This window comes from Molossus molossus, unplaced genomic scaffold (assembly GCF_014108415.1).
Source record: "Molossus molossus isolate mMolMol1 unplaced genomic scaffold, mMolMol1.p scaffold_m16_p_12, whole genome shotgun sequence".
Taxonomy (NCBI): Eukaryota; Metazoa; Chordata; class Mammalia; order Chiroptera; family Molossidae; genus Molossus; species Molossus molossus.
In genome coordinates, this window is record NW_023425347.1 from 44,926,689 (window position 1) to 44,951,691 (window position 25,003).

Here is a 25,003-nt window from a genome sequence, read left to right on the forward strand (position 1 = left end):
ACACACACACACACACACACACACACACATTTCTTTTAAAATATTTTTTCTTTATTGATTTTACAGAGAGAGGAAGAGGGAGAGAGAGCTAGAAACATCAATGAGAGAGAACATTGATTGGCCACCTCCTGCATGCCATCCACTGGGGATCAGGCCCACAACCTGGGCATGTGCTCTGACCAGGAACTGAACCGGTGACCTCTTGGTGCACGAGTCGATGCTCAACCACTGAGCGACATTGGCTAGGCTATAATATATATTTAAATATGGATAGTTTTTAAATTTAAATTATTTTTTTAAATATTAAAATATTTAGCCCTGGCCAGTTTGGCTCAGCGGTTAGAGCGTCGGCCTGCGGTCCGGAGAGACCCGGGTTCGGTTCCCGCTAAGGGCATGTACTTCGGTTGCAGTTTGTCCCCGGCCCTGGTTGGTTGTGCGGGTGGCAGCCACTCGATGTGTCCCTTCACGTCGATGTTTCTCTCTCTCTCTCCCTCCCATTCTATCTGTACAAAAAATGGAAAAATATCCTCGGGTGAGGATTAAAAAAAAAAAAAAATTAAAATATTTAAATATAGTTACTAAATCTATACTTACAGATAGTGAAATACTATATATATATGTTTAAATATAGTCTTGGAGTAGGCATCTCTCCTCCATTTTCAATAATAACACCCAAGAGTTCTTATTGGTTTTAGCTCTTTTACTGTTTTGTTAGTAGATCCTCAGTACAGAAATCTAGTTTCTCTCCCCACGCCTGTCCCATGGCATACGAGCGCCGACAGCCTGTGGACTCGCGCCGCTGAGTGAAGTCCTGGCTCTGCAGCACTGCGGTATGCTCAGTGGATGGGGAAGAGGTCTCTGCCTTCCCACTCCTGCCTGTCCTGCTCGCTTTCCCTCACTAATCTGTCACCTCATTTCAACAAGCAGGCCGAAGGTCAAACAAATCCAGACAGGAGGAAACCAGCATAAAACGCCAAGAGGAGAACAGGAGCCACACTGGTGATAAGGAACGTCCAGCCCTCCCGGGAAATGCAGGCCTGCGAGCTCGCCGGGAGAGCTCCTCTCTCGCACTGGGCGGTGAGGGTGGGAGGGAAGATGGAGCTATGCACGCACAGCCTGTCACTAGTGGTGGAAGCTGCTAGTTGTCTCTTAAAACCCGTTTTCCCTTCTTCCTTAGTAACAGCTCTGTAGCCAGGGCCATGCCTGGCCAGGGACCGTATTTCCCAGCCTCCTGCGCAGTTAGGACGTTGTCGTGTGACCTCATCAGTGGGCTGTGAGAAGTGATGTGTGAGGCCTGGGGTCTGGGATTTAAGAAATTCAGCCCGTACCTGTCACCATGGCTGCAGGCTGTTGAAACCGTGTGCACTTGTTTCTTACCATTTGTCACAGGAAAAACACGAAAGAGGAAAGAGGGCTAGAATAACAAAAACTGATCAGAGCCAGCCTGAACCAAGATGGCGCTAAATTTGACCCCCAGGAGACCCTGAACCTCATTATACCCTGTTTATAATACAGTAGCATGCTAACCAACACTCCCTGGCACCAGGACAGATCCCACTGAGCTTACATAAGGGAAGAAAAGGGGTGGTAGCCCAGTTTGGGAACATACAGACCCATTCCCTGAAAACTAAAGCATATGCCTCCCCCTCATTCTTTTGCTTCCCTAATAGTCCCCCCCCCCCAGATTTATCTAGAATCAGAGATTGATCTGTGAGTTTGACAACTGCTTCTCCATTCTCAAGCCATTGAATTACAGCTTGTGCTGCTCACAGCAAATGGAGAACCCTTAGAAGGACAGAGAGTCCTTGTGGGGAACCCAGTTCCCACTGTGGGGGCCTGGATGATCCTAGATTGGTAACATACCTTCTGCATTCTTTTCTCCTTCCAACCAACTGGAACCTGGCCATGGCCATGGCATCACACAGATGTCAGCCCTGCCCCCTGGCAGTGGCCCTCACAGTGTGCTCTGGAGACCTCTGGGGATTCTGCGACCCTTTCAGGACAGAACTATTTTCATATTAACACTCAGACATTATGTGTCTTTCCCACTGTCCTTCTCTCAAAAATGTACACTGGAGTTTTTCATGCTTACATGAAACGTGGTATCACGGCAGCTGGAATGCAAAAGCAGACGTACAAATCCAGCTCTCTTCTATTAATCCAGAAATGAAAGCGGTTTGCAAAAATGTAAAGCAGTGCCTCTCTTATCACTAATTTTTTTTTGTTTTGGAAAATATGGTTGCTGTTCATAAAAATGTGTTATTTTGAGGTGACATTAAATATTTTTCAATTTGTGTTTCAATTTCTTATACGGTAAATATAAATAGATAGAGCCCACATAAATAAAAGCGTTTGGAGATCTTTAATAATTTTTAAAAGCATAAACAGGTCAATGACCAATACATTTGAGAACAATTGCCCTGGGGAGAAACAATGGCATGGAAAGTGCCTCTGGACGAATGTGAGGGCTGGGGCTGCCCTGCTCTCCCCCACAGCGGGGCCGCTCAATGCAAGAGAAATAAGTTTCTGTGTTATGTCACTGCATCACTGTGAATAATAGAGACAGCAGTCGTAGAGTGGGGCACTGCTATAGCTAAAGCTGAAACATGTCATTGGTCTGCTTGGGCAGTAAGAGCACAGATACTTTAGGACAGAAAGTTAATGACCCTTGTTATGTCACTGCAAAATGTTTGGTACAACTATTCCTCATGAGAGCTTGGAAGGCAGATGATGTTCCGACGGAGCCCAAAGCCAGAGAAAAAAAATGGCTAGAAAGAGCTAGAATGTTGGTATGTGTTGACTGTGCTCTGTTGCATTTGGCAACATATCACAGTAGGTAAACCCAAGAGAATACTGACTGATTTGCAAGCAGATAAAGAGAAAAGAAAGATTGAACAGCAAACTGTGTGTATACCTCCAAACAGAAGACAACAAGGCTATTATCGCTCAAGGGACTCCTACTAACCACCCCTTTCCACTTCTAAAAGAAAGGAACCCACCCCGAGGAAAAGCGCAGGCTCTGGACGCCTGCTACCCAAGCCTGTTGTTCTCTATGGCCTCATGTTCTATATGGCATCAAAATGAGGAAACAAAGAAATGAAGTAGTTTAAGCTGTATCCAGGAAAGAACTTTGGGTGTCATTCCAGGCAGCGAAACTAACTGGAAACAAAAAGAGAAGAAGCCTACCATATTTTTGAGGAAATGGTTTTACTGAAGGAACCAAAATTTTTCAAACTTAAAATAACTCCCAAGGAGATGTAGTCACCAACACGCCACTTTGACGTGGCTATGCAGGACGACAGACAGCAGGAAAGACTTCCCTGAAGGGCTGGGGCCTCAGAAGAGAATAGACAACAAGTTACTCCATGAAGCAGGAGCTGCCAGTGGACTTGCCTGGGAACTCACTCCACTGCCAGGACGCGAACCCTTTGCAATCCCCGCCTCACCGAATTTGTTTGCTATGGTTCAGTGACTACTATACACAGGGGTGGGGCAAAAGTCAGTTGACAGTTGTTCGTATGGAAAATAATACAGTAACTGATAAAGAATGATACAAGAATAAACTGTGTGTTTCCTGTATTCATAGCTGTAAACCTTCCCTTTTCCAAATAGGAGCCTTTATTTTCCTTCTCCTGGTCTTGTTCTTCCGCTGTTTATTGATGGCAGGGGAGAGACAAGGTGATGCTGAGTTTCTATGGTGGCTGAGTATGAGAAGTTAAACCAGGACCCAACAGAGAAAACTACATCAAGTAGAGCTTCTTGAATTTGAACTAAAGGATGGGACTCTGGTTGTTTTCCTTGGGAGTGAGTAGTACATTGTATGTGTGGGAACAAGGAAGGATGCAGACATTTGGATGGCTGGAGGGGCAAACTGTGGTAGAAGCTACTAGCTAGTTCTTCTGTCCTTCCTTAGTAATGAAACTGTAGCCAGGCATCTGGCTTCCCAGCTGGACTAGATTTCCCAGCCTGCCTCGCAATTACCACGTGACGGAATTCTCAGCAACACCGTGTGAGCAGAAGTAGCCAGGTCTGGGACTTCAGACCTTCACACTCTCTTCTCCTGAGACATGCCAGCTGGAACCCACGGTGATGGCAACCCTGCTTCGACCATACGGATGGTGACAGTGTCCTAGAGGGCGGCAGAACAACTTGGAACAAACTGTGATCCTGAAATGACTTCAAGGAGAAAAGCTGCCCAGCCAATCTGGACTGTTCACACCAATGCTATTCCCTGCTTCTTTGTCTTGTATGCCACTTGTTAGGTCTTTGTGCTACACTGGTCTCACCATCACCAGTATATGGCTGGAATCAGAAATCCCCCTCTTATACCCTGGAGGAAGTCTTGGGGAAAATTTCTGCATGTGAACGTATGTGCCCATATGTACACTAAATAAAATCTGGTTAAAAACAAACAAAAAAACCTTGAGGAGTTGTGTATAATAAAAACGGTCTTCAGTCTTTGTCCCTGATTCCTGGCACAGGCCTTCTAAAACCCTTGGAATTTCCTGATAGGGGTGCGTTTTGTTGTTCATAATGAACACCTTCTGACCACATCTGCGTCCATGCTCATGAGGTGACTTGGGTGGGGCCCCTAGTTGACAGCAGAATGGGGCTGATGCTAGAAAGACCAAACATGAGATGAGAAGGGAGGACTTTCAGCCCCTCTCTCAGACCTCCAGGAGGGGACTGGGGTTGGAGACTGAGTTATAAAAACTCTTCAGTAATGGAATTTGGGAGCTTTTGGGTTGGTGAGCACATTAAAGCGCTGGAGGGCAGTGTGCCCAGAGAGGGCATGGGAGTGCCACCCCCCAACCCCTAATCTCATACCTTGCCCTTCACAACTCTTCCACTGGACTGTTCCTGACTTGCACCCTTTATAATAAGCTGGTAAATATAAGTGTTCTCCTGAGTTCCATGAGTTGTTCTAGCAAATCATTAAACCTGAGGACGGTGCTGTGGGAACCCCTGAATGTATAGCAGGTTGGGCAGAGGTACAGGTGGCCCCTGGGACTTGCGAATGAAGTGGAGGCCATCTTGTAGGACTGAGCCCTTAACCTGTGGGGTCCGTGCTGACTTCGGATAGTGTCAGAGTTGAACTCAGTTGTTGGACACCTAGTTGGTGCTGGAGGACTGGAGAACTGGTCTGAGACGTCCCACACATTTGGTGTCAGAAACGGTACCAGAAGAAAAGATACCCCAGGAGCTTAACGATACACAGGGTGTGGAGCAGTCAGGCAGGACCCGAACACTTTGCTTTACATAAGCCCCTCAGCTTTGTCTCTGCACCCCCTGAACTCCTGCAGTCAGCAATTCAGGCATTGACCTCTGGTACGTGGCCAAGAACCTCTAACTGGTCTTTTCCAGACAGAGTGTGGTTGAGAATAGCACCTGTAAGTGACTGCACATTCCACAGAGAGATACCAGAAGATCCTAAAAACCCTGCTAACAGGTATCCTCAAACCTGTTAACAGGTATCTTGTGACTCCTGGCCCATCACCTGTGTCCAGGCTGTATAAGAGAAGGGGGAGCTTGATCAGGTATCAGAGTTCCTGGAGAGTTACGTATTTTCTGACCACTTTTTCCTGCCTGCCTAATTATAAGCCACATGAGGAAGAATTTCAGGATCTGAGACGTCACTCCAGGTTTCTGAGCCTGAACCAGGCCCGATCGGTGGATAGCAGAGATATGTTAAACTGAATGAGAAATTGAAGTCTTGATTTAGATTGAACTGGGCTTTTTTCTTAATTAAAAATGTCCCCAGATTTATTGAGATTTAACTGTGGACTGGGCTTTTTAATCCCTGAAAATGAGACTATCTGTTAATGTTTTTAAAGTGACCAGAAAAGCTATGGGATCTCCCTTATTTATTATCCCGGGGAGGAGAGACATGAAATAGCATGTTGGAGAGGCAACAGACAGAATCAAGTAGCTTCCTATGCCTGTGCTCGCCAAGTGCATCTCATTCAACACACAGGTGGGGACCAGGTTTGGGAGGGAACGCCTGCAGCCTGGCTATCACGCTTCCACCAATAGCCAAGAATCACATGGATTGGCTGCCGCAGCATTTTCTTTTCTTTCTTTCTTTCTTTTTTTTTTTTGGTACGCGCTCCTAGCAGGAACTGAACCTGGGACTATCTGTTCCACAGGCCAACGCTCCAACCGCTGAGCCAAACCGGTCAGGGCTGCCCCAGCATTTTCAACAGGCATGCCACATGGCAACAATAGCAACAAAAAGAATTGATTTTCCTAGTTTTTCTCTCTTCAAGGCCAGAGCAATTAGACCCAAGCCCTTAAACTGATGAGCACAGAGGTTCTGGACTGTGGGAGGAGGAATCCTGAGGAGGGAGAAAGACGGCAGCCCAACAGGTTCTCAACACAGGGAAGGTTCAAAGACAGGCTCTGTGAAGCTATCATCTGGCCTTAAACGGCCTAACTCCGGACTTCCTTCATTTAAGACATAAATCACATCTTAGTTGACTTCATCCTCTCTGATACAGTATTTGTAATATGTTAAACACTTTTTAAAAGAAGTTAAAAAAAGATAACAAGTCTGTAGAAATATGTGCAAAGGAAAGCAGGTATTCACACAAGAAAAAATATGAATGGTCACTCAGTATCTGAAAATATACTTAACCTAAGTAATAACTCAAGAAATGTATATTTGGAAAATGAAATACCATTTCTTATGTATTATGTTGGCAACATTTTAAAATATGAATTTTACCTGGTCGAAAAGAACGCGAATTATATCTGGGAGAAACAGATTCTCTCATTCAACGCTAATGGGACTATGCTTCGAAAGACTTTTTGCCGGACAGTCTGGAAATAGCTGTGAAATACACTTGTATGTGAATATATGCACATGCACATGTATGAGTGTGTAAGTAACATACAGAAAAAGGCCTGAAATATACATATAACAAGCTTAATAGTGTTTTTTATCAGGAGAGGAGGGTCAGTGGACTAAAAGGAGGGTATTAATGAGCTTTCATTTTTTATACAAGGACTTAACATTTTTATAACTATATATTATTTTCGTGATTAAATTTTTTTAATAAAACATAAGTTACACTAGCTTTTCAAATATTAAATAGATATACAAAATGTTTTCATTGATTTGTTTCCCTTTAAATAGGTGTGTTGGGTGCAGAGCAGACACCATCTACTCGAATTTGGCAACCCTCCTTTGTCATAGGTGTGTAGTTCAGCATTTCATATCCCAAGGAAGAGGGCTTTCGTAATGGATAACAATGCAAACACAGGTGATGTTTTATATCCCTGGGCAGTACTGAACAAAGCTTGTTTTTCATTGTTAAAGATTAAAAATAAAACCTTAGGGAAAGACTTTGAACTAAAGGTTACAGAGATGAGCATTTTTTAATACAGATAATTAATTCTATTATTGGTTTTTGTTTTTGTTTTTTCTTTTTTGGCAGAGACTGTCTTCACTTTTTAAGCTTGTGTGCCAAGGAAATGACCTTCTGCCACCTCATACTGGTGCACTTGCCCATTTTCAGACCAGAACTCATTCCAAATAATAGCAAGTCTTCCAAGAAATGATTTTTTTTTTTATCTCAAAGTTTTAAGTAAAAAGTAGATCATTTGAAATATAAAAGGCATTCTTACTTGGTCCTCAAAAGACAGAGCCTGGGCAACGTCCCTTGGAAATCCATCAATGACAATGCCCTCTTCATCAGGTATTTGCATCAATCTCTGTTTTATCTCTGTAATTGTTGTTTCCTTTTATAAAGAAAAAATCACAAACTTAGTGTACGCACAACTGGTATAAAAACTACAGAATTACATATAAAGAAAGCAAATTATACAGTAGTACCTGTGGGGCCAATTCTCCAGTTGTAATTATTTTGGCAATAAGACTCCATTTCCTGTTGCTGCTGGTACTATGGATCTTCTTTCTTAATAATTCTCCCACCGAAATGTATTGGAATCCATAACGTTCTGCGATTTTCAAACTCTGAGTACCCTTTCCACTTCCCGGGCCACCTATGATTGAAACCAGGCAAAACTGTGACCTTCTGATACAGTAAGAAATTCCCTTTTGTAGGACTACCCTCGCCTTGAGATGCAGCAGACCAGCAGTCCAGGGCAGGTGACTGTCCCACCTTGGCATCTCAAGGCCATTCCTGAGTGCAGAGCATGCGTAGATTAGCCAAGGAAAGGGTAGAATTGTCATGATCAACTGCATTAAGTGAAAGAGGCTATTTTTTCTCTACCTATTTGAGTAAATAACTAATTTAAAATGTTTTTGAACAATGCAGTTGAAAGGAACCCGCACTATTTTTCTGTGTAAGCCCTCATAGTTTATTCCTCATAAACAAAGAATGGTCTATGCATGCAAAGAACAATGGCTGAAATAACAGGCTTGTGTTTCATGTCAGCAAAGACTTAATGTGCAATATGGTGAAATATAACGATTATTTTTTAGCTAAAGGCACATCAATGTTGACATGACTTATTTAAATCTTTTTTTGAACTTTTTCTATTCATGCATGTCCTTGCCTTATCTCCTTTAAGTTCAAAAGAAGTTTTATGGAGTAAATATGCAGAGTGAATGAAATAGATCCTTAAGGCAGGACAATTTTCAGAACTCAGGATAATTTTGTGATCCATTAGTGTGAAATAATCAACATTTTGCAATATAACATAATACTAATCATTGGTAGTTGCTATTTATTTTTTAAAGCATAAGTACTAAAATAATTATAAATATATGGCTCAAATTTTACTTACAGATCATACTAAATTATTTTAGTGAATTTTTATTTCTAAACAAATTCCTAAGCATAACTTATTGACTATAGACAAAATAGCTTTAAAGTCAGTATCAGTAACTAATGAAATGCTATAAAAATCACACCCTTGGAAAGCAAGTTGATTTTATTGAGTAAAATAGGAACCATGAAAGCGATTTGAACATCTATATCTTCTCCAAAGATCTTAGTTTGCTGAAATATTTTAATCATTTTTATACACAACTCACAATCACAAAACATTCATCTATGTGCTGTTTTACACAAGAGCAACTTGGTATTTCACTTTTTTTCCTGGTCACTTAAGCCTCCTTTGTTCATGCTGCTAATAATCACCAATATTTTATTAAAAGTAACAAGAAAAACAAATTTGAAAGCATATTTAATTATAAAATGGTGAAATAATTTCCAATTATTCTTCTCCTGTAACTCTTTTAATAAAGAATTTCTTTGTCTTATAGTTAAGGACCTCAAAATTTTAAGAACACACACAAAAATTCCATTTTTAAGAATAGGTAGAAATTTATGACATAAGAGTAACTACCATACACTTTAAGAATAATTTGACTTTTGGAAAGTCAGTTTCTATATTTTCTTCCTATGATAATATTTTAAACAATTCAGGGTTCAATATATTTGCAATTTCATTTTCGCTGTACTTAGAGATACATAAATGTCACCCCTAGTCTGGTGAACTAAAATTTTTGTTATAGCTTGGTGTGTTATTTGCATGCTTTTTCCCTAGTTACCATCATCATTATATCTTATAGGAGTTCTTCTTTGCATGAAGGCTGTATACATTTTGCCCTCTGTTAACAGTTGCTGGCTAAATTAGCTTTGGGCATTTCACAATTTTGCTTTTGGTAATCCCTGTGAAAGCTGAATTAAACAGGAAAATAAGACAATGACTATGTATGTTTCATATTGACAGGTCTCTTTGTAATTTTTATAGATTTTGAAGAAGTTAGAATTTGCAAGAGTGGTAAAAAATGCATTCTAGAAAAAAAATACTCAAAACATTTTTAATAGCTCCTCCTCATGAAATGGCATCAGACTGATATTTCCATATTCTATGTAAGATTCATAGTGGCAATTTTAAAAATGAACTATTATCATTACTATTTGGATTAATTCTCTGACATCTGTGCTGTGTAAAACACTACTCTTTTGGATGTGCTTGTCTAATAACATCGAAACTTACATTTTATTGTAGTTGCCAGTTTGCCATAAGGAAGATTCATCTATTTGACTCTATCAACATATTATTATTATTATTATTATTCTTTCTAAAGTTAATAGTGAATAAATATTCAATTTGTTGAGTTAAAGGGAAAAATATATCATGTTTAGAAAACTTCTAATAAATTCAGTTATCTATGTTAAAAATTAAACATGAAACAACATGACAAAAAATTTTTGAAGGGATTAGTGCTTATTTTCAATTCATTATAGAGAATTTCTGTGACACTGTAATGGATTCTGTAAAAGTATAATAGCATTAGATTATATAATTATAGCAATTTCGGTTTTACTGAAAACTATGCTAAAAATATTTCCATCTACAGTCTCTTGAGCTTTTGTTTCTATTGTTTGCCATTTTGTATCCAACTAAGTATTTGCAAATGTGATATGTAATTGACATAATTTTTTGAAATAAAACATATAAACAAAGTTAGCAGCAGTATGAGAATTTTGCTTTCTGTCCTCATACCTATGACAAGAATGATTTTTGGTCGAGGTCTGGCAGGATCAAAAACCTCATATTCCTCAATTAACTCTGCCGTCTCAGAGAGGTCCGTGTCACTTTCTATGGAGAACTGATGGATTGGAGGGAGCCGGTCATACCGCCGATAGGGAAAGTTCGAATTTTCAGGCATTACTGCAAAAGAGTAAGATAACTTTGAAAAGGAAAAAAAATACTATAACAAAACTTTTTTTTTGCACTTACTCAATTAGAAAAAATTTAAAACCTAATGAGTTTGTTCTTTTTTTCCACTTGAAAAAGACCCCATCTCATAAGTAGTCAGTAAATTTTTTTCTTAAAGGGTCAAACAGTCAATAATTTGGGCTTTGAGGGACATACAGTCTCAGGCTCAACTTGGCCACAGTAGCAGGAATGCAGTCATAGACAATAACACAGGGTGGGGCAAAAGTAGGTTTACAGTAATTTGTATGGAAAGGAATACATAATTAATAAATAATAGTACAAGAATACACTGTGTGTTGTGTACTCACAACTGCAAACTTACTTTTACCCCACCCTGTATAACCAAATGTATTTGTGTTCCAATAAAACTTTATTTATAAACACAGGCAGTGAGCCAGAATTGACCCATGGATCATGATTTGCCAACCCCTGCCCTGAAGGAACCTTCTAAGTGTTGCCCAGTCTTGCTTGGTCATTTATATACACCCTGATCTCTACAAACGGTACCCCCTAGAACTGTGTAGTGCACAATCGTCAGAACTTTCACAACCATATGTAGCTGCCCATGGAGTCAATGCTTATACATAATGTATTTCATTTATGTAAAAAATACAGCTACACATTCATGATGATCCAGGCACTCAAGTGTAGTCCAGTGAAATGGCTTGGTGGTATAAATGCACAAAAACTTAGGGTATTGTTACAAGACAGGTAAAAGGGTAGCAAACAATTTCTACATTTAGAGTATCTTTCAAAATCATTGAATTTTACTCTCCCAGTATTGGTTACCTTTAATCTCCTTGATTTATAAATGTAACTGTGAAGATTTAAGGTTACGTCTACAAAGGCAGGAGTTCAATGAATGGGTAGATCTATGTGTGTTGAGTGGTGGGAATGAACTTGTAAAAGAGGCACAATCTGAATTTTGAAAGACAATTGCAGGTGGTGAAATGTAGAAAGTATATCTTAGTAGGTGGAAACAAAACACACAGACTCAGAGTCAGAAATACAAATGAAATATTCAAAAGGACCAGAGGACAGAGCTGGCAAGCCCAAATCAGGCAGATGGTCTTAACCAGCTGTCAATATATAATGAACTCATGGCTCCTTCCCTCTTCACCCCATGTGTCAGTATTCCAGGAGGCACAGAGAAGCCCTAACTACCCAAGAGACACCTGCACAAAGACACCTGGCCTTCCATGAGGTGACCACTAGATTTCAGTAAGGCATAATGGTCGCATCTACTTCCAGGGTGATGATCAGGTAAAAACCGCTATTCTTTGTTCAAACAATAAGTAAGGTCATTGACTACTGTACCACTGGACTCATTTTAGTTCCACAAAAGGAATAGAATGATCTGCAGATGACAGTGGATATTCTTTAAAAAATTCTGGGAAGGGCTACATCAGGGAAGGCACTGACAACAGTATCCTGTTCTGCCTTGAAATGTACTTACTTGACCCAACACTGGGCAAAACTAGGCATTATCCTTGAATTCTTTCGTCCCTCACTCTTCATATTTATTCCCATAGACTTTAGCTCCAATCTATCTCCACTACCACAACTCTTCCCCAAGTCACCACCATTTACCTGACTACATCAGAGTTTTGTGGGTCTGCCTGTTTCCATAATGCATTGCCTAAAATGTTCTTCCTCTGTTGGTCCCGTGGCTGACTGATTCTTGTCATTCACATCCCAGCTTAAATGTCACCTCCTCTAAAGAGAATTTTACTGACTTGTTAATCTAGGGTAGCCACCCAGTTAATTTCAAGGACATCACTCTAATAGTGCTCTAAACAGCACCTACCACCTCATATCTGAGAGGTCTCTTCATTCATTGTTTATCTTCTCCTGTTAGAATGTTAAGTTCCAGGACACCAGGGACCTTACCTATCCGACGCTCTGTATCCCTAGGATATAAAACTGTACTTGGCACAGTCAGTGTCCAATAAATATTTGTTGAATTAATACCAAAGAGAACAGCTTTGTTGAAATAGATGGTTTCTCATGGAGAAAAGCCAGAGGATGGGTAGGTAGACTGTGGCTACGATGTGGAAGGCTTTGGATACCAGAGTAAAGGTGTTTAGGGTTAATCTGGTAGAAACTCAGTGGAGGTTTTTTTTGTTTTGTTTTTTTTGAGGGGGTTAGAATAGTGACATGATAAAATATAAAAAAAATTTGAGAAAAATTAACCTGGTGATGGTTAGAATGAATTTGCGTAGGGAGAGACTAGGAGCAGAAATAGTAGCAGCTAAGAGGCTGTTAATCCACAGATGAGAAGTGAGGGATTAGGTTAGAGGAATAGTAGGGGAATTGGAAATGAATGGCTGCATTTGAGGGATGTGGTTAGAATTGGGACAAAAAAAAAAAAAAAAAATGAAAGGAGGCAACAGTTCAAAAACAACTGCCAGGCTTCAAGTTTAAAAGAATAAGGAACACATTGCATTTCATATATTATCTTTTTGTCCTTTCCTCTCTGTTCCAGTAATATTGAGCTTCTCTCATTCCTGTCTGTATCATAGCCTCTTCTCTGTGTCAGGAATTTCTATTCTCTCTGCTCCCTGGTATACTTCAATCTCATGCACCCTTCTCTAGCTGACTCTTACTCGTCTTACTGTCTCTGAGTAGCAGCACGTCACTTCTTCCAGGAAGTCTATCCTGAACTCCAACCTGGACTGGATCCATCCTCTGTTAATATGGTTAGCTCCATAGCATATGGCATTTACTACACCACCCATTGTGCATCGAATTTATGTTTAATGCCTGACTTCAATGCTAGACTGTAAGCTCCATGAGGGTAGGTGCCATGTGTGTTCTTTTTTGGTGACTACATGTTCATTCCTAAAAGAGTGTCTGACACATAGAACTCAATAAGTGCTTATTTTATTGCTCAACTGACTCATTGGCTAGCTTTATGGAAATAAGAAAAGGAAAAGGGAGTGTTGGTTTTGAAGCAAATATGCTACATTTGCATGTTTGGTTTTGGATAAGATGTGTACAAGATGACAGTACAATAGTCCAGAAGAGAAGCTCTATGTACATCTGGAACTATGGGACTAGAGCTCTTATTCACAAGCAATTATTTGTTCAATTGTGTACATATAGCGGGAAAAAACAAATGCTCATCTCACATTTATAGTAAAATGCTTTAAAGAACTGTGAGCCAATAATTCATCCTTGCTTTTTATCATATTTTAACTTAGGAAAGTCATTTGCTTAAGTGATTAAAATGTTTTATGCCATAGAATAATTTTTCATGATAATTATATATTAGCATAGCTATGTCAATATTTTACCAAGAATGCATGAATAACTTTTTGTTCCTAGAAATAATCATTATGCTTTAAGTTACTGTGAAGTTAGCAATTTTGTTGAAATTCTATAAAATTCTATTCTAAAAATTATAGCTAAAACCTATGAAGCACAAATGCGTAAAGCATTCCATTAAATAAAATTTCATTATTATAGAAGAAATCGTTGTCTGTTTTTTAGCATACCTTCCAGAAAAAGAACAGTGTGCTACAACATTCTTGTCACTATAGTACGTGGAAAGGTTCTATTTGATGATTAATTAAAATAACTCTGAGTGGGAATTCTGGTGAAGTATTAACAGATATGGAGACTAAAATTGACAAGCAATTTTTTTTTTTTTTTTGGTTAATCCTCACCTAAGGATATTTTTTCTATTGACTTTTAGAGAGAGTGGAAGGGGTGGGGGAGGGAGGAAGGGAGAGACAGAGAGAGAAACATCGATGTGAGAGAGACACATCAATTGGTTGCCTTCTACATGCACCCCAACTGGGGATTGAACCTGCAACCCAGGTATGTGCCTTTGACCCGGAATCAAACCTGCAACCTTTGGTATGCAGGCTGATGCTCTGATCACTGAGTCAAGCAAGCCAGGACTTGACAAGCAATTTTAATTCTAATGAAAGTTACACCTACATTTTCCATTCCTGGTTTAGCTTCTTCTACCAGATCAGGAGTTACAAACTGATCATCTGTGAGCCCAATAGAGACCAATAGATGTGTTTTGTTTAGCTTAACATTTTTCCAAAATTTGTTCTTGCCTTTAGATGACTGTTCTCTCTCCAGTTCTGCCCTCTAATTTGACCACAGTCCCCACCATTCTTCATTACACACTGGCTTGCCTGGCTTCTACATATAATCTAGCCAAGAAACAGTACAAAATAGAGACAGATTTCACTGTGTTGCAAAATTGTCTCTTTATATACTCAGTCTGACAGCAGCTTTTCAATTGAAGGAATGTCATATCCTCTTAGATTTAAATTTAAAAATGTAAAAATTTCTTCGACTAAATCCAGTAATACCTCAGGTTTGTTGGTGCTTTAAAGTTTATTTTATTTTATTTACTTTTTTTTTTTTATCCTCGCCCGAGGACATTTTTGCATTTATCTTCAGATAGAGTGGGAGGGAGAGAGGGAGGAGAGAAAAAGGGAGAGAGGGAAGAAGAGAGAGAAGGAGAAACATCGATGTGAGAGAGACACATTGAGTGGTTGCCACCCACACGACCCCAACCAGGCCGGGGACAAACTGCAACCGAGGTACATGCCCTTAGCGGGAACCAAACCTGGGTCTCTCTGGTCTGCAGGCCAATGCTCTAACCACTGAGCCAAACCGGCCAGGGTGGTGCTTTAAGGTTTAGAAAGCAGTTACCCACATTTGCCTCACTTGACGAGGGCATGGGGCACTGAGCCCATTTCTAACAGTATGACGACACCCTGGGAAGTAAGTTAACCATTTTAGGAATGTGTACGAACTCTTCAGACCTGTGAAAATACCATTTTGTTCACCGAAGCAGTAATTTACTATGGGGTGTGCTGCAGTGGTAACTGGCTAAATTGCTTTCTTGAGCACCCAATCCCATGCCCCCTACATGGACAGGGAAGGATTCTTCTCCTCTCTGAAGGTGTTTCTGAGCCAGTGTTTCTGCTTTCCCTCTCTGCTTGAGTTTCTTCAAAATTAACACATTTGACTTTCTCCCACACTGCATTCAGCTAAAATCCAAGTGGAGCATGTCTAAGTAAGACAAATTAAGATTTATTTTCCTTGTTTTATTGCAAATAGAATGATGTCCACCTCAAAGTCTGTCTGTATAGCTGAAACTTTTCATTGGTACAATTTTTGAGAATGGCTTAAATTCAGAAAATATAACGATCTTGGCTACTGGGAAAGAATTAATTTAGTTTCCCCTGATTGGAACTGATTCCATTTTGCATGTCTCAGTTTCATTCCAGAGCCTAGAAGGCTGGTTGGTTGATGCTGAACCATTAATTTTGATAAGCACATATTTCAGAAAGCTATCAGAATACCACAGATCTCCTCCAGCAAACTCTAGTTCTTAATTTCACACTATTCCTAAAATGGGTAAACATGTCCATGTCTACTTTTATAGCACCCAAATGCCTAATCTAATGTATTGCATTCAGTAGCTGCTTAATAAGTCCTGTTGAATTAACTAGTATAAACTTTATATGCATTTATGCAGATGAATTAATGTGAACTCTGAATTTGGAAACATATTATAAATCAAATCTCTTCCCAGCTAGTAATAACTTATCAGTTTTGTCTGTCATCTACTCATTTATCTGGAAAAGTCTTCTTTGCAATCTTAAGAACAATTCATAGTGGGCTAATGCAATTCATTTCACAAAATAATGAAGTTAGTAATATAAAACTTCATTTATAATTAAGGGCTGGACAATTGTATGCAATTTTGTTTGCCTCATCATAGAGGTGATTAGAATTAGTAGCCGAGAGAGATGAATCACATTTCAGAGCCAAATATCTTTCCAGGAGTTTGGAACCTAATACATTAAATCATTGCTTATAGCCTATATGGCGTGTTTTAATGGGAACTGCTGTAACTATAAACTGTCTATTATTCTGCATATACATTACCAGTTCTTAGAAAGGATCTCCGTGACTGTCCTCCATTGAGCGGAGGTAAGGTCTTCTTTTCCTGGCTGACAAATGTATCCCATTTCACCTTGTCACAGCCGCCCAGTTCCTTTACTTTCTGTAAACAACTTTCCAAGTACTCTACTGGGTCTTCAGGCTTAGAACACATCAGTCCATTCAAAAGGCTCTGAAAAGCAACAACATGTTTTAAAACCACGTTTGTTAAAATAGTGTATGCCCTATCTCTACATTCTGGGTTGTTTTTATTCTTTGCATTTGTCTTTTAATATAGAATTAAGAGTTGAAATTATGATCTGATTAAGATAAACCCTTAAATTCTTGACTGATCTGTTTTCAGCTCAGCATTTTCTGCTTTTTAAACAATTCAGGCAACTCTATAGTTTAAAATAGAATCATTCTATCAAAGTGAGGTAAAGTGCAGTATGTGCTGCTTTAAGGTTTAGAAAGCAGTTACCCACATTTGCCTCACTTGACGAGGGCATGGGGCACTGAGCCCATTTCTAACAGTATGACGACACCCTGGGAAGTAAGTTAACCATTTTAGGAATGTGTATGAACTCTTCAGACCTGTGAAAATACCATTTTGTTCACTGAAGCAGTAATTTACTATGAGGTGTGCTGCAGTGGTAACTGGCTAAGTTGCTTTCTTGAGCATCCAATCCCATGCCAGTCATTATTGATCTCATTACTACCCATCCTGAAAGTCTCCAAGCCCCAGTTTCTTCCTGTGTAAAATAGGTGTAATGATACCTACCTGAGGGTTTTTTTTTTTAAGGACTAAAAGTTTAATATTTGTAAAATGCATGTTAAGTGCCTTGGCACATAGTAAGTGCTCAATAAACATTGTTGGTAGTTTTAGTTAATACTATTATCATTATGAGGAAATGTCTTCTGAGCCCTCAGGCTGGCTTGTGGAACTCTTCTTCTGTGTTCCCATGGTACTCAGAAAACAACTTACCTGTAATTTTCACTGAAATTATCAGTTATGTGTCAGTCTCCTCATATAAACTATAAACCTTTCAACAACACAGTGTGGGTCTTATTTATTTTTCAATCTCCAGCCCCTGACACTTCCTGGCACATGGTAGGTGTACATTGAACAGTTTTCTAAGTAGGAATAACATTTCACTCGAAACATGAAATCTGAGACTCCAAAAAAATGTTATTTGATATAATAAGTCACTATAATATCCACTAAGGTTACAGAGAGGGGGAAAAGCATGGCGAGTATTGCCTTTTCTGTTCTTGGTGTCTGATGTGTCACATGTACTAGTTTCTAAAAATGCTATACATTTGGAAATGCTGACTCCTAGGAACTGGACTGGTGTGCAAAATATTTTCCTTTAGGGTATTTCATGGAAAAAGCATTAGGGATTATTAGCACCAATGTACATTATTAATGCATAAAACACACACCTATTGAAAGGCTGACATCTTTCCTAAATAGTGTTTTATTTGTTAATTATTCTTATGTAATTTGCTCAAAATGGTAGGCAATTATTACTAGGTATATTTGTTCTCTGAAATCCTAAACAGTGTGGCTAGAATGCTCAATCAAAAAAGTACAATTGTAGATGGAGGGGGAAAAACTAAGTTGGGTCTTCACATCCAGTTTGTGTGTCAAAATCTGTGCTACACACACACACATACTGCATTTAACTTCTCACGTTCTACTGTGTTAATATAGTTAACTGTGACAGTGCCTACTCTGTGTCTTTGCACACATTAGCTACTTAATGCACTCTTAGTTCTATGCAACATTATTATCTTCATTTTATAGATTAGGAAATCATGGCTCAGAGAGGTTAGTGAGTTGATCAAGGTTGATCATCTAGAAACTCATAGGCCCAGGATTCTAACTCAATGCTTCTGATTAAAAAACCCATGTAGTCCTATCTCTGCATCTTTCAAAAACATGATATGGGATAAAAAGAAAATGCCCCAGATTATCTGTTCCCCATGCATAATCCATCGGAATCATTCAAGATTTGGTTATTTATTTATTTATTATTTGTTACTGGAAATTATACATTTCCAGCCTTTTAAAACAAGACTGATTCCCAGAAGGGTATTGATTTTAGAAGGTGGGGGGGATGAGCTCCACCCATTCATGGATAATTTGAATCCTTTCTTTTAGTAGTCAGCCACCATCACAGATCTAAGATAATCAGCAAACATTATTACTCAGTCTCTGAGTTAACTGCTTGATAGATACCCAACTGTCAAACTTTGTTACCTAGAAATTCTATACACCTATATTGTGCTTCTGAGACAGAAAATCCATTTTGGATACTTAAAGCACTTGGCTTTGCCGTCTACACTGGTCACATGGAGAAGCGCCAGGTTTTACTTCTCTCCCTGCTGTGCACAGCACAGATTCTTTATACTGGAAGGCCCTTGGAGGTCTCCAGCAGTCTTCTCCCAGCTCCCATCGTCCAGGCTGCATTCAAGTACATGTCATTACAGGATTTCTCCTAAGCAAGTTTACTTCCTTTTCTGGGCGTGCACTATTTTTAAATGTCCCATCCATATGCAGAAAAGACAAGGAAAGAAAAGCACAGCACCTCAGCACCACCAAAAACCCCTGCCATTGGTTATTTGTATACACAGTGTACATTTTTAAGATTAAACTATCAAAATTCTCTGCGGTTACCTTCCACCAAGGAGGAAAAACAGTACCCAAATTTATTTATAAGAAAAAGATGTACTATTAAGTTGCACTTTACAATCAGGTGACTCTTCCGCAGATATTGCTAGTTATTCCTTCAGAAGTGTAGGAATGAAATTGGTCACACTAGTAGCATTTATGACAAAAACCTTCAACTCTTCATCTCCATATTTCTTTTGGAAAATTAAAAAAAAAGAAAAAAAAGAAAAACTCTTCACAGGAAGCCTACATACCCCCAAGACCTGTCCTTACACAATACCTCCTGATTATTTTCAAGCACGAGTAACACACTGCTAGATTCTGGGCTTCACATACCAGGCTTGTGCTAAGTATGTGGTTTACTTGAATATCTTGGCTTCAGGTGGACCCAAAAACGGTGGCTTGCAGAAGTGAACAAAAAATGAAGATCTGTAATTATGGCGGCCCATTTGAAAGATAATTTGGAAAAATAAGGACAAAATTCTCACCCCAAGTGTTGTTTTAAAATTCCTTATGACAGAAGAAATCCCTCCACACAGAAAAAAGGACAGCTCATGACCTTTAGTTGACTATACCAGTTTTCAGACATCATCTTAAAGAAATGGGGGAGGGGGCCAAGGTTTGCCTTGAATGGATTTCCCCTGTCACGGCTCGCTCTATGAAGCTTGGCTCGGTTCCACTCTCTCTCTCTCTCTTTTTTTTTAACCTAAGCAAATATGTTAAAATTCAAATATGGAGAGAAGGAAAAGGAAGCCAAACGATCCATGACGGAGACTGTGGTTTAGAACTAACCATGGTTCTTTTAGTTCCTCAAGCCTCTCCTTCCACATTCTCCAAGTGCCCCAGATGCAGATGCTGCTGCGATGCGGTCCGAAGACAGAGCAACAGGAGACACGCCCGCCTCGCCGACCCCTCTCAGACCCGCATTCTCTAGGTGGGTTGGAGAGGGCTGGCGAAAGCCGCGACCGGACCGGAGAAGCGACAAAGAGAATCCTCCCTTCCAAGGTGACGGAAAAACGTGCTCGGGAGTTCATTCACCGAAAGCGCAGAGCAGCGCTGGCTGCCTGCCACCCTGGAGGTAGCGATGCACTTGGTGGGTTTGGATTTGGTTCTGCATCTTCATCCCTCTCCTCCAAGCAGTCCCCGGCTAGGGCTGCTTTCGTCCATATTTCCCCTTCACCGCGGGGACCCCGATCCTCGGCGCGCGGAGGGGTTAGGACTCCAGACCCCCCACCCCAGGGTGTCAGCGCACCCACCTGGCCTGGCCCTCGCCCACCCCGGGCATCCACTTTCGAGGGTTGCAGCCTGCTTCCAGAACCGGCTGGAGGGCTAAACTTGATCTGGGAAATGGGGGCTTCTGAGCCCAGCTAATGGACAGGGACCCCTGCAACACCCAGGAAAGGCGGCTACCGCCGGGCTAGCTGGAGGGCGAGCTTCGGTTAGTCCCTTTACTTCCACGCCCCGCGTCGGCAAGGTGGGACGGGGCGCGGCTTCCTCACCCCAAACCCCCGAGATGCACTGCCCCGATGCTCCCCATCCTCCGCCCCTCTGCCAGTCACAGCCCCCTACCTCGAAAAGCAGAGGGATTTCCCTCCGGGCCAGATACTCCTTGGCATCGTTGGTGTTCATGGCTGTGCCGCGTGTGCCTTGGGCGCAGGCAGGGAGGCTCCCGGGATGCGGCGACCTGGGCTGCAGCCGACGGGGTCCGCGCTGAGCACCGTGCCGCCCCCGCTCTCACGCGCAAACACACGCTCGGATTTGCCTTCCCAGGCCAGGGCCCCCTCCGTCTTCCCCTGGGGCTTGTGGTCTCCGCGCTCCCGCCACCCCTGTCGATTCTGGCGCCCGCACCCGGGCTGCGGGCGAGGAGCGGCGGCTTCCCGGGTTCCCAAGCAGCGCGGCTGCCAGGGGAGGGGCGGAGGGAGTGGAGGAGGGAGGACAGCGCGGCGGACGCCAGGCAGCCGCCCGCCCGCCCGCCTCTCCGGCTCAGCGCGTGGCACCCTGCCCTTCCGGAGCCCAGTCCGTCTCTGCGGTCACTCCAGCTGAGCTGGCGGGCGCAGGGGGCGGGCGTGGGCGGGCGTGGGCGGGCACAGAGTGCGGGGGTGGGCACCCGCGCCACCTGAGGGGAGGGGGGGCAGAAGGCGGTGCTCGCAGTCACACCCCCCGTGTCTCCCGGGGAACGCAGCAACCTGGGACCCGGTGGCCAAAGGAACAGGGTCCGGGGGTCTGGGAACCTGCGACCTTTTCACTTCTCTGGACCTTCCTCTCCACTCACACACCGCACAGTTACTCATGCGTCCCTAAGGAACTCCCAGGAAGAGACCTAATTGTCACCGAATTTATTATTTATGACTAAGATTACAGTCTTTCATAATAGAATGTTGGGGGTAAGGAGGAAAGGGATTTGAGTTGCGGAATTCATCTCGTTAGGATTAGTTTTGGATTTGGGTATTTCTATCCTTCAGGAAAGTTTTCCTAGTTGGTTTCGAATTTTTTTTTTCTCTGTCAGTGTCACAAATCCTCCCAGATGTCAGTATAAGGCCTGAGAGTAGCCTGAAATCGTCATTAACGAAGGATTAGTAAGTAGCCAACCAGTAAATGATCTCCATAGAGAGGAATGGGAAGGTAGAAGAGAGAAGTGGGTGGTGGTGGAAGTTGGGGACTGCTGAAATGGAAACGTGACTAGTGGGTGGGATGGGTAGCATCGTTAATTAGATCTGAGGAGTGTGCGTTCAGTAGGCCATCGGAGCACTCGGCGATGAGTATGGGTGGGTGCATTAAGGTAGCAATGTGAGTAAAGGATCTTATTTGCAGACCATGATAATGGTGCAGCCGTTTTCTTCCTACCTCCCAAGATGACTCATTTCCTCCATCAAGATATCTTTTCATTGACTGTTTGAAAGATGGTCCGTGCCACCCTGAGAATATGATCTTTAACTGTGTGCAAGGCCTGACTGGGGGCGGATGTGTGAGAGAAAGGGAGACTTTGACAGGAACTGATGTCTGGGGTCTGGCCAGAGAGAGAAGCAATACTGCAACTGTTTCCGAAATATCAGTGTCTAAATGTCCATTCCAAGTGCATCTTTGCAGATCTTTTCTAGGTTCTATATCTCCTCACACAAACATCTGTTTCTCAAGCCTTCACTATAGCTGTGGTTTTGTTTTACCCAAGGGAGGAAAGTCAAGGATTAATTGAGTTTTGTAAAGTAAATGAAGTTTGTTTCTGAGCACCTGTGAAATCATGTGTCACATGGTAGTCTTAAATGAGCCAGGTGTTCCAGTTCCAGGGAAATTGGTCTCTGCCCTCAGAACATGCCATACCACTTACAGGCCCGCTTCCATTTCTTTATTTATGGTCATAGTGAAAGCATTGTCTCTTCCCTACGCAACCGTGCTTGAAAAGTACCAGCGTCCATGACATGCGGCTTACTTTGTGAATAGGCACAGCTGACGTGAAGCACCTAAGACTGAAGAGGCCACTTTCTGCAGGACCTGGTAAGGTCATCCTTCACAAAAAAGAATCTGGCGGAGCTCAGCTCACATTCTCCCTTCTGGGGAGGAATGTTTCCGAAACGAATATGTGATTCTAAATGCACATTAATGTAGTTGAGCAAGGATTGCAACTTGCTTGTATGAAGAGAGTAGATAAGAAAGACTACATGGCACTAAATATTCTAGATGACCCGAAAAACGTAGTAACTGGAGATATAGCAGGTTTTCAGGTAGCTTTCTGTACTGACAATCAGCACTTATTGGTGTGTTCTAGATGAAGGAGGCAAGACATTCATAATTACTTTTGCAAAGGGAGTGGATGGCCTGGTAGGGCAGGGCTGCATGATGCACACAAGCCAGGCTGATGGTTTGGAAGAGAAGAAAGAGAAAGGACAAGGGACAACAAACACATCCTTGCCATGGGAATGTGGGCCCATTGTTTCCTGATATGAAGTTCTAAGGCTGGATATATACAGGATTCATGGCTCTTTGTTCTTTGTTTACTTGGAAAAGCGTTCCTGCAAATGCTTACAAATCAAGATGATTGCTGCATGTCTGTTGTCTCCACATAGAATCTCTTCTGCTCCCACATTGGGAGAGTGTTAGGTTCTGAGACACAGCAGTGAATAAGAAAGACATGATCCCTGCTGTCAAGGAACTTCCAGTCTAATGGAGAGTGAGTGTAATGAGTAAAGATGAACAATAAGCAAATAATGAAGCACAAACAACATCAGATAGAGAGAAATGAAAAGCAAATAATTAAAATACCCCCCAGAGACATAAACAAGAACGTATCAGATAGTGATTAATCTAATGATGAAAATCAAACAGGCTTGATTGTTGATTTGAAGCAAGGAAGCAGAGAGTTCAGATTTGTTTGCTGGAAGCGGCAGAGGAAATGGGAAGGGGGATAAGCATTGGGACAATAACTAGAACTTTCCAAAGGTCCAGACATCCTTGAGAAGGAGGCTGTTGGTGGGAATGTTTCTCTGGGTGATTACTAAAGAGGGCTCACTGCTGACAATGAGCTATGTCTCAGCAAAGGGCAGAACCTGCTCTGTCCTTATTAATCAAGTGTTTATTGGTAGAGACCCTTTGCTCCATCTATGCCAAGAAGGCTCGAGGGCTCTACCCAGGACAGCACTTCCCAAATCCCACAGATGGCTGTAGCCTATGCTTATTCTGTCCCTCATCCACATGTAACAGATATTTATGTCGTCTATAATTTAACTGGGGCCAGTTTAACTATAGAAAATTTTAGCAATAAAGTGCAAAATATTTCTCATGTTGCACTTCCTTGCCCCAGGAGAGGAGCTTAATGGGATCAGCCATAGGCACTGGTGTAACTGTTAGTAATAACATGATGATAAGTTTGACCATAATACAAGGTAAAAATATCTTGAGTGACTGCTATGAGTCAAGCACTGTGCTAAACACTTTCTTTCTTTCTTTTCTTTTTTATCCTCACCCGAGGACATTTTTCCATTTTTTTTTGTTTAGATAGAGTGGGAGGGAGAGAGAGTAAGAGAGAGAGAGAGAGAAACATCGACGTAAAAGGGACACATTGAGTGGCTGCCACCTGCACAACCAACCAGGGCCGGGGACAAACTGCAACTGAGGTGCATGCCCTTAGTGGGAACCAAACTGGGGTCTCTCTGGACTGCAGGCCAACTCTCTAACTGCTGAGCCAAACCGGCCAGGGCAACACTTTATAACTATATTACGTATTTATATGTATGTCATATTTAATTCTTAATCTGTAAAATATGTATTATTTTCATTATATAAGTGAAATAATTCAGACTCAGAGAGTCTAATTTCAAGGTAGTACTAATAGTGTCAGTCCAACTGCAAAACCCAATGCATCCTCTTCCCTTAGGATAGCATCCTCATCCCTTTCAAGTTTACAAAGCCTTGAAACCTTTTCTTTGCACCTTTCAGTGCTTTCTAAGGTCCTCCCATTCTTCCTTTTTCTTTTTTTCAGTAGATGTCATTTTGTATTGGGGTTGTGTGTGTTATTTAAAACACAAGCACAACAAAACAAGTATAAGAACAAGTTTATCTCAGTGGATTTTCTAGTTCAAGGTCTATTTTTGTTGGAAAGTTTTTGCTTGGTTCAGAAGTTGAACAGACAATACAACATACTTATTTATTGAATTCTTGAGTGTTGACTTTTTCTTATTCATCATAATAAAACCAATATCACCCTCCTAATTATTCTATTTC

The 25,003-nt window shown here is 41.4% G+C and overlaps 1 protein-coding gene across 1 annotated transcript in view; it reads right to left on the bottom strand.

The window, feature by feature from the left end:
• AK5 (adenylate kinase 5) overlaps window positions 1–21,233 on the bottom strand; it is a 220,708-nt gene extending 199,475 nt beyond the window's left edge. Inside the window, exons 1-5 of the mRNA XM_036256345.1 lie at window positions 20,858–21,233; window positions 16,621–16,807; window positions 10,483–10,650; window positions 7,835–8,004; window positions 7,627–7,740 (exon numbers count right to left, since the gene is read on the bottom strand). Coding sequence (XP_036112238.1) covers window positions 7,627–7,740; window positions 7,835–8,004; window positions 10,483–10,650; window positions 16,621–16,807; window positions 20,858–20,917 — 699 coding nt within the window. The 5' untranslated portion in view covers window positions 20,918–21,233. The remainder of the gene's footprint in view (window positions 1–7,626; window positions 7,741–7,834; window positions 8,005–10,482; window positions 10,651–16,620; window positions 16,808–20,857) is intronic.
• Window positions 21,234–25,003: the final 3,770 nt, after the last annotated feature.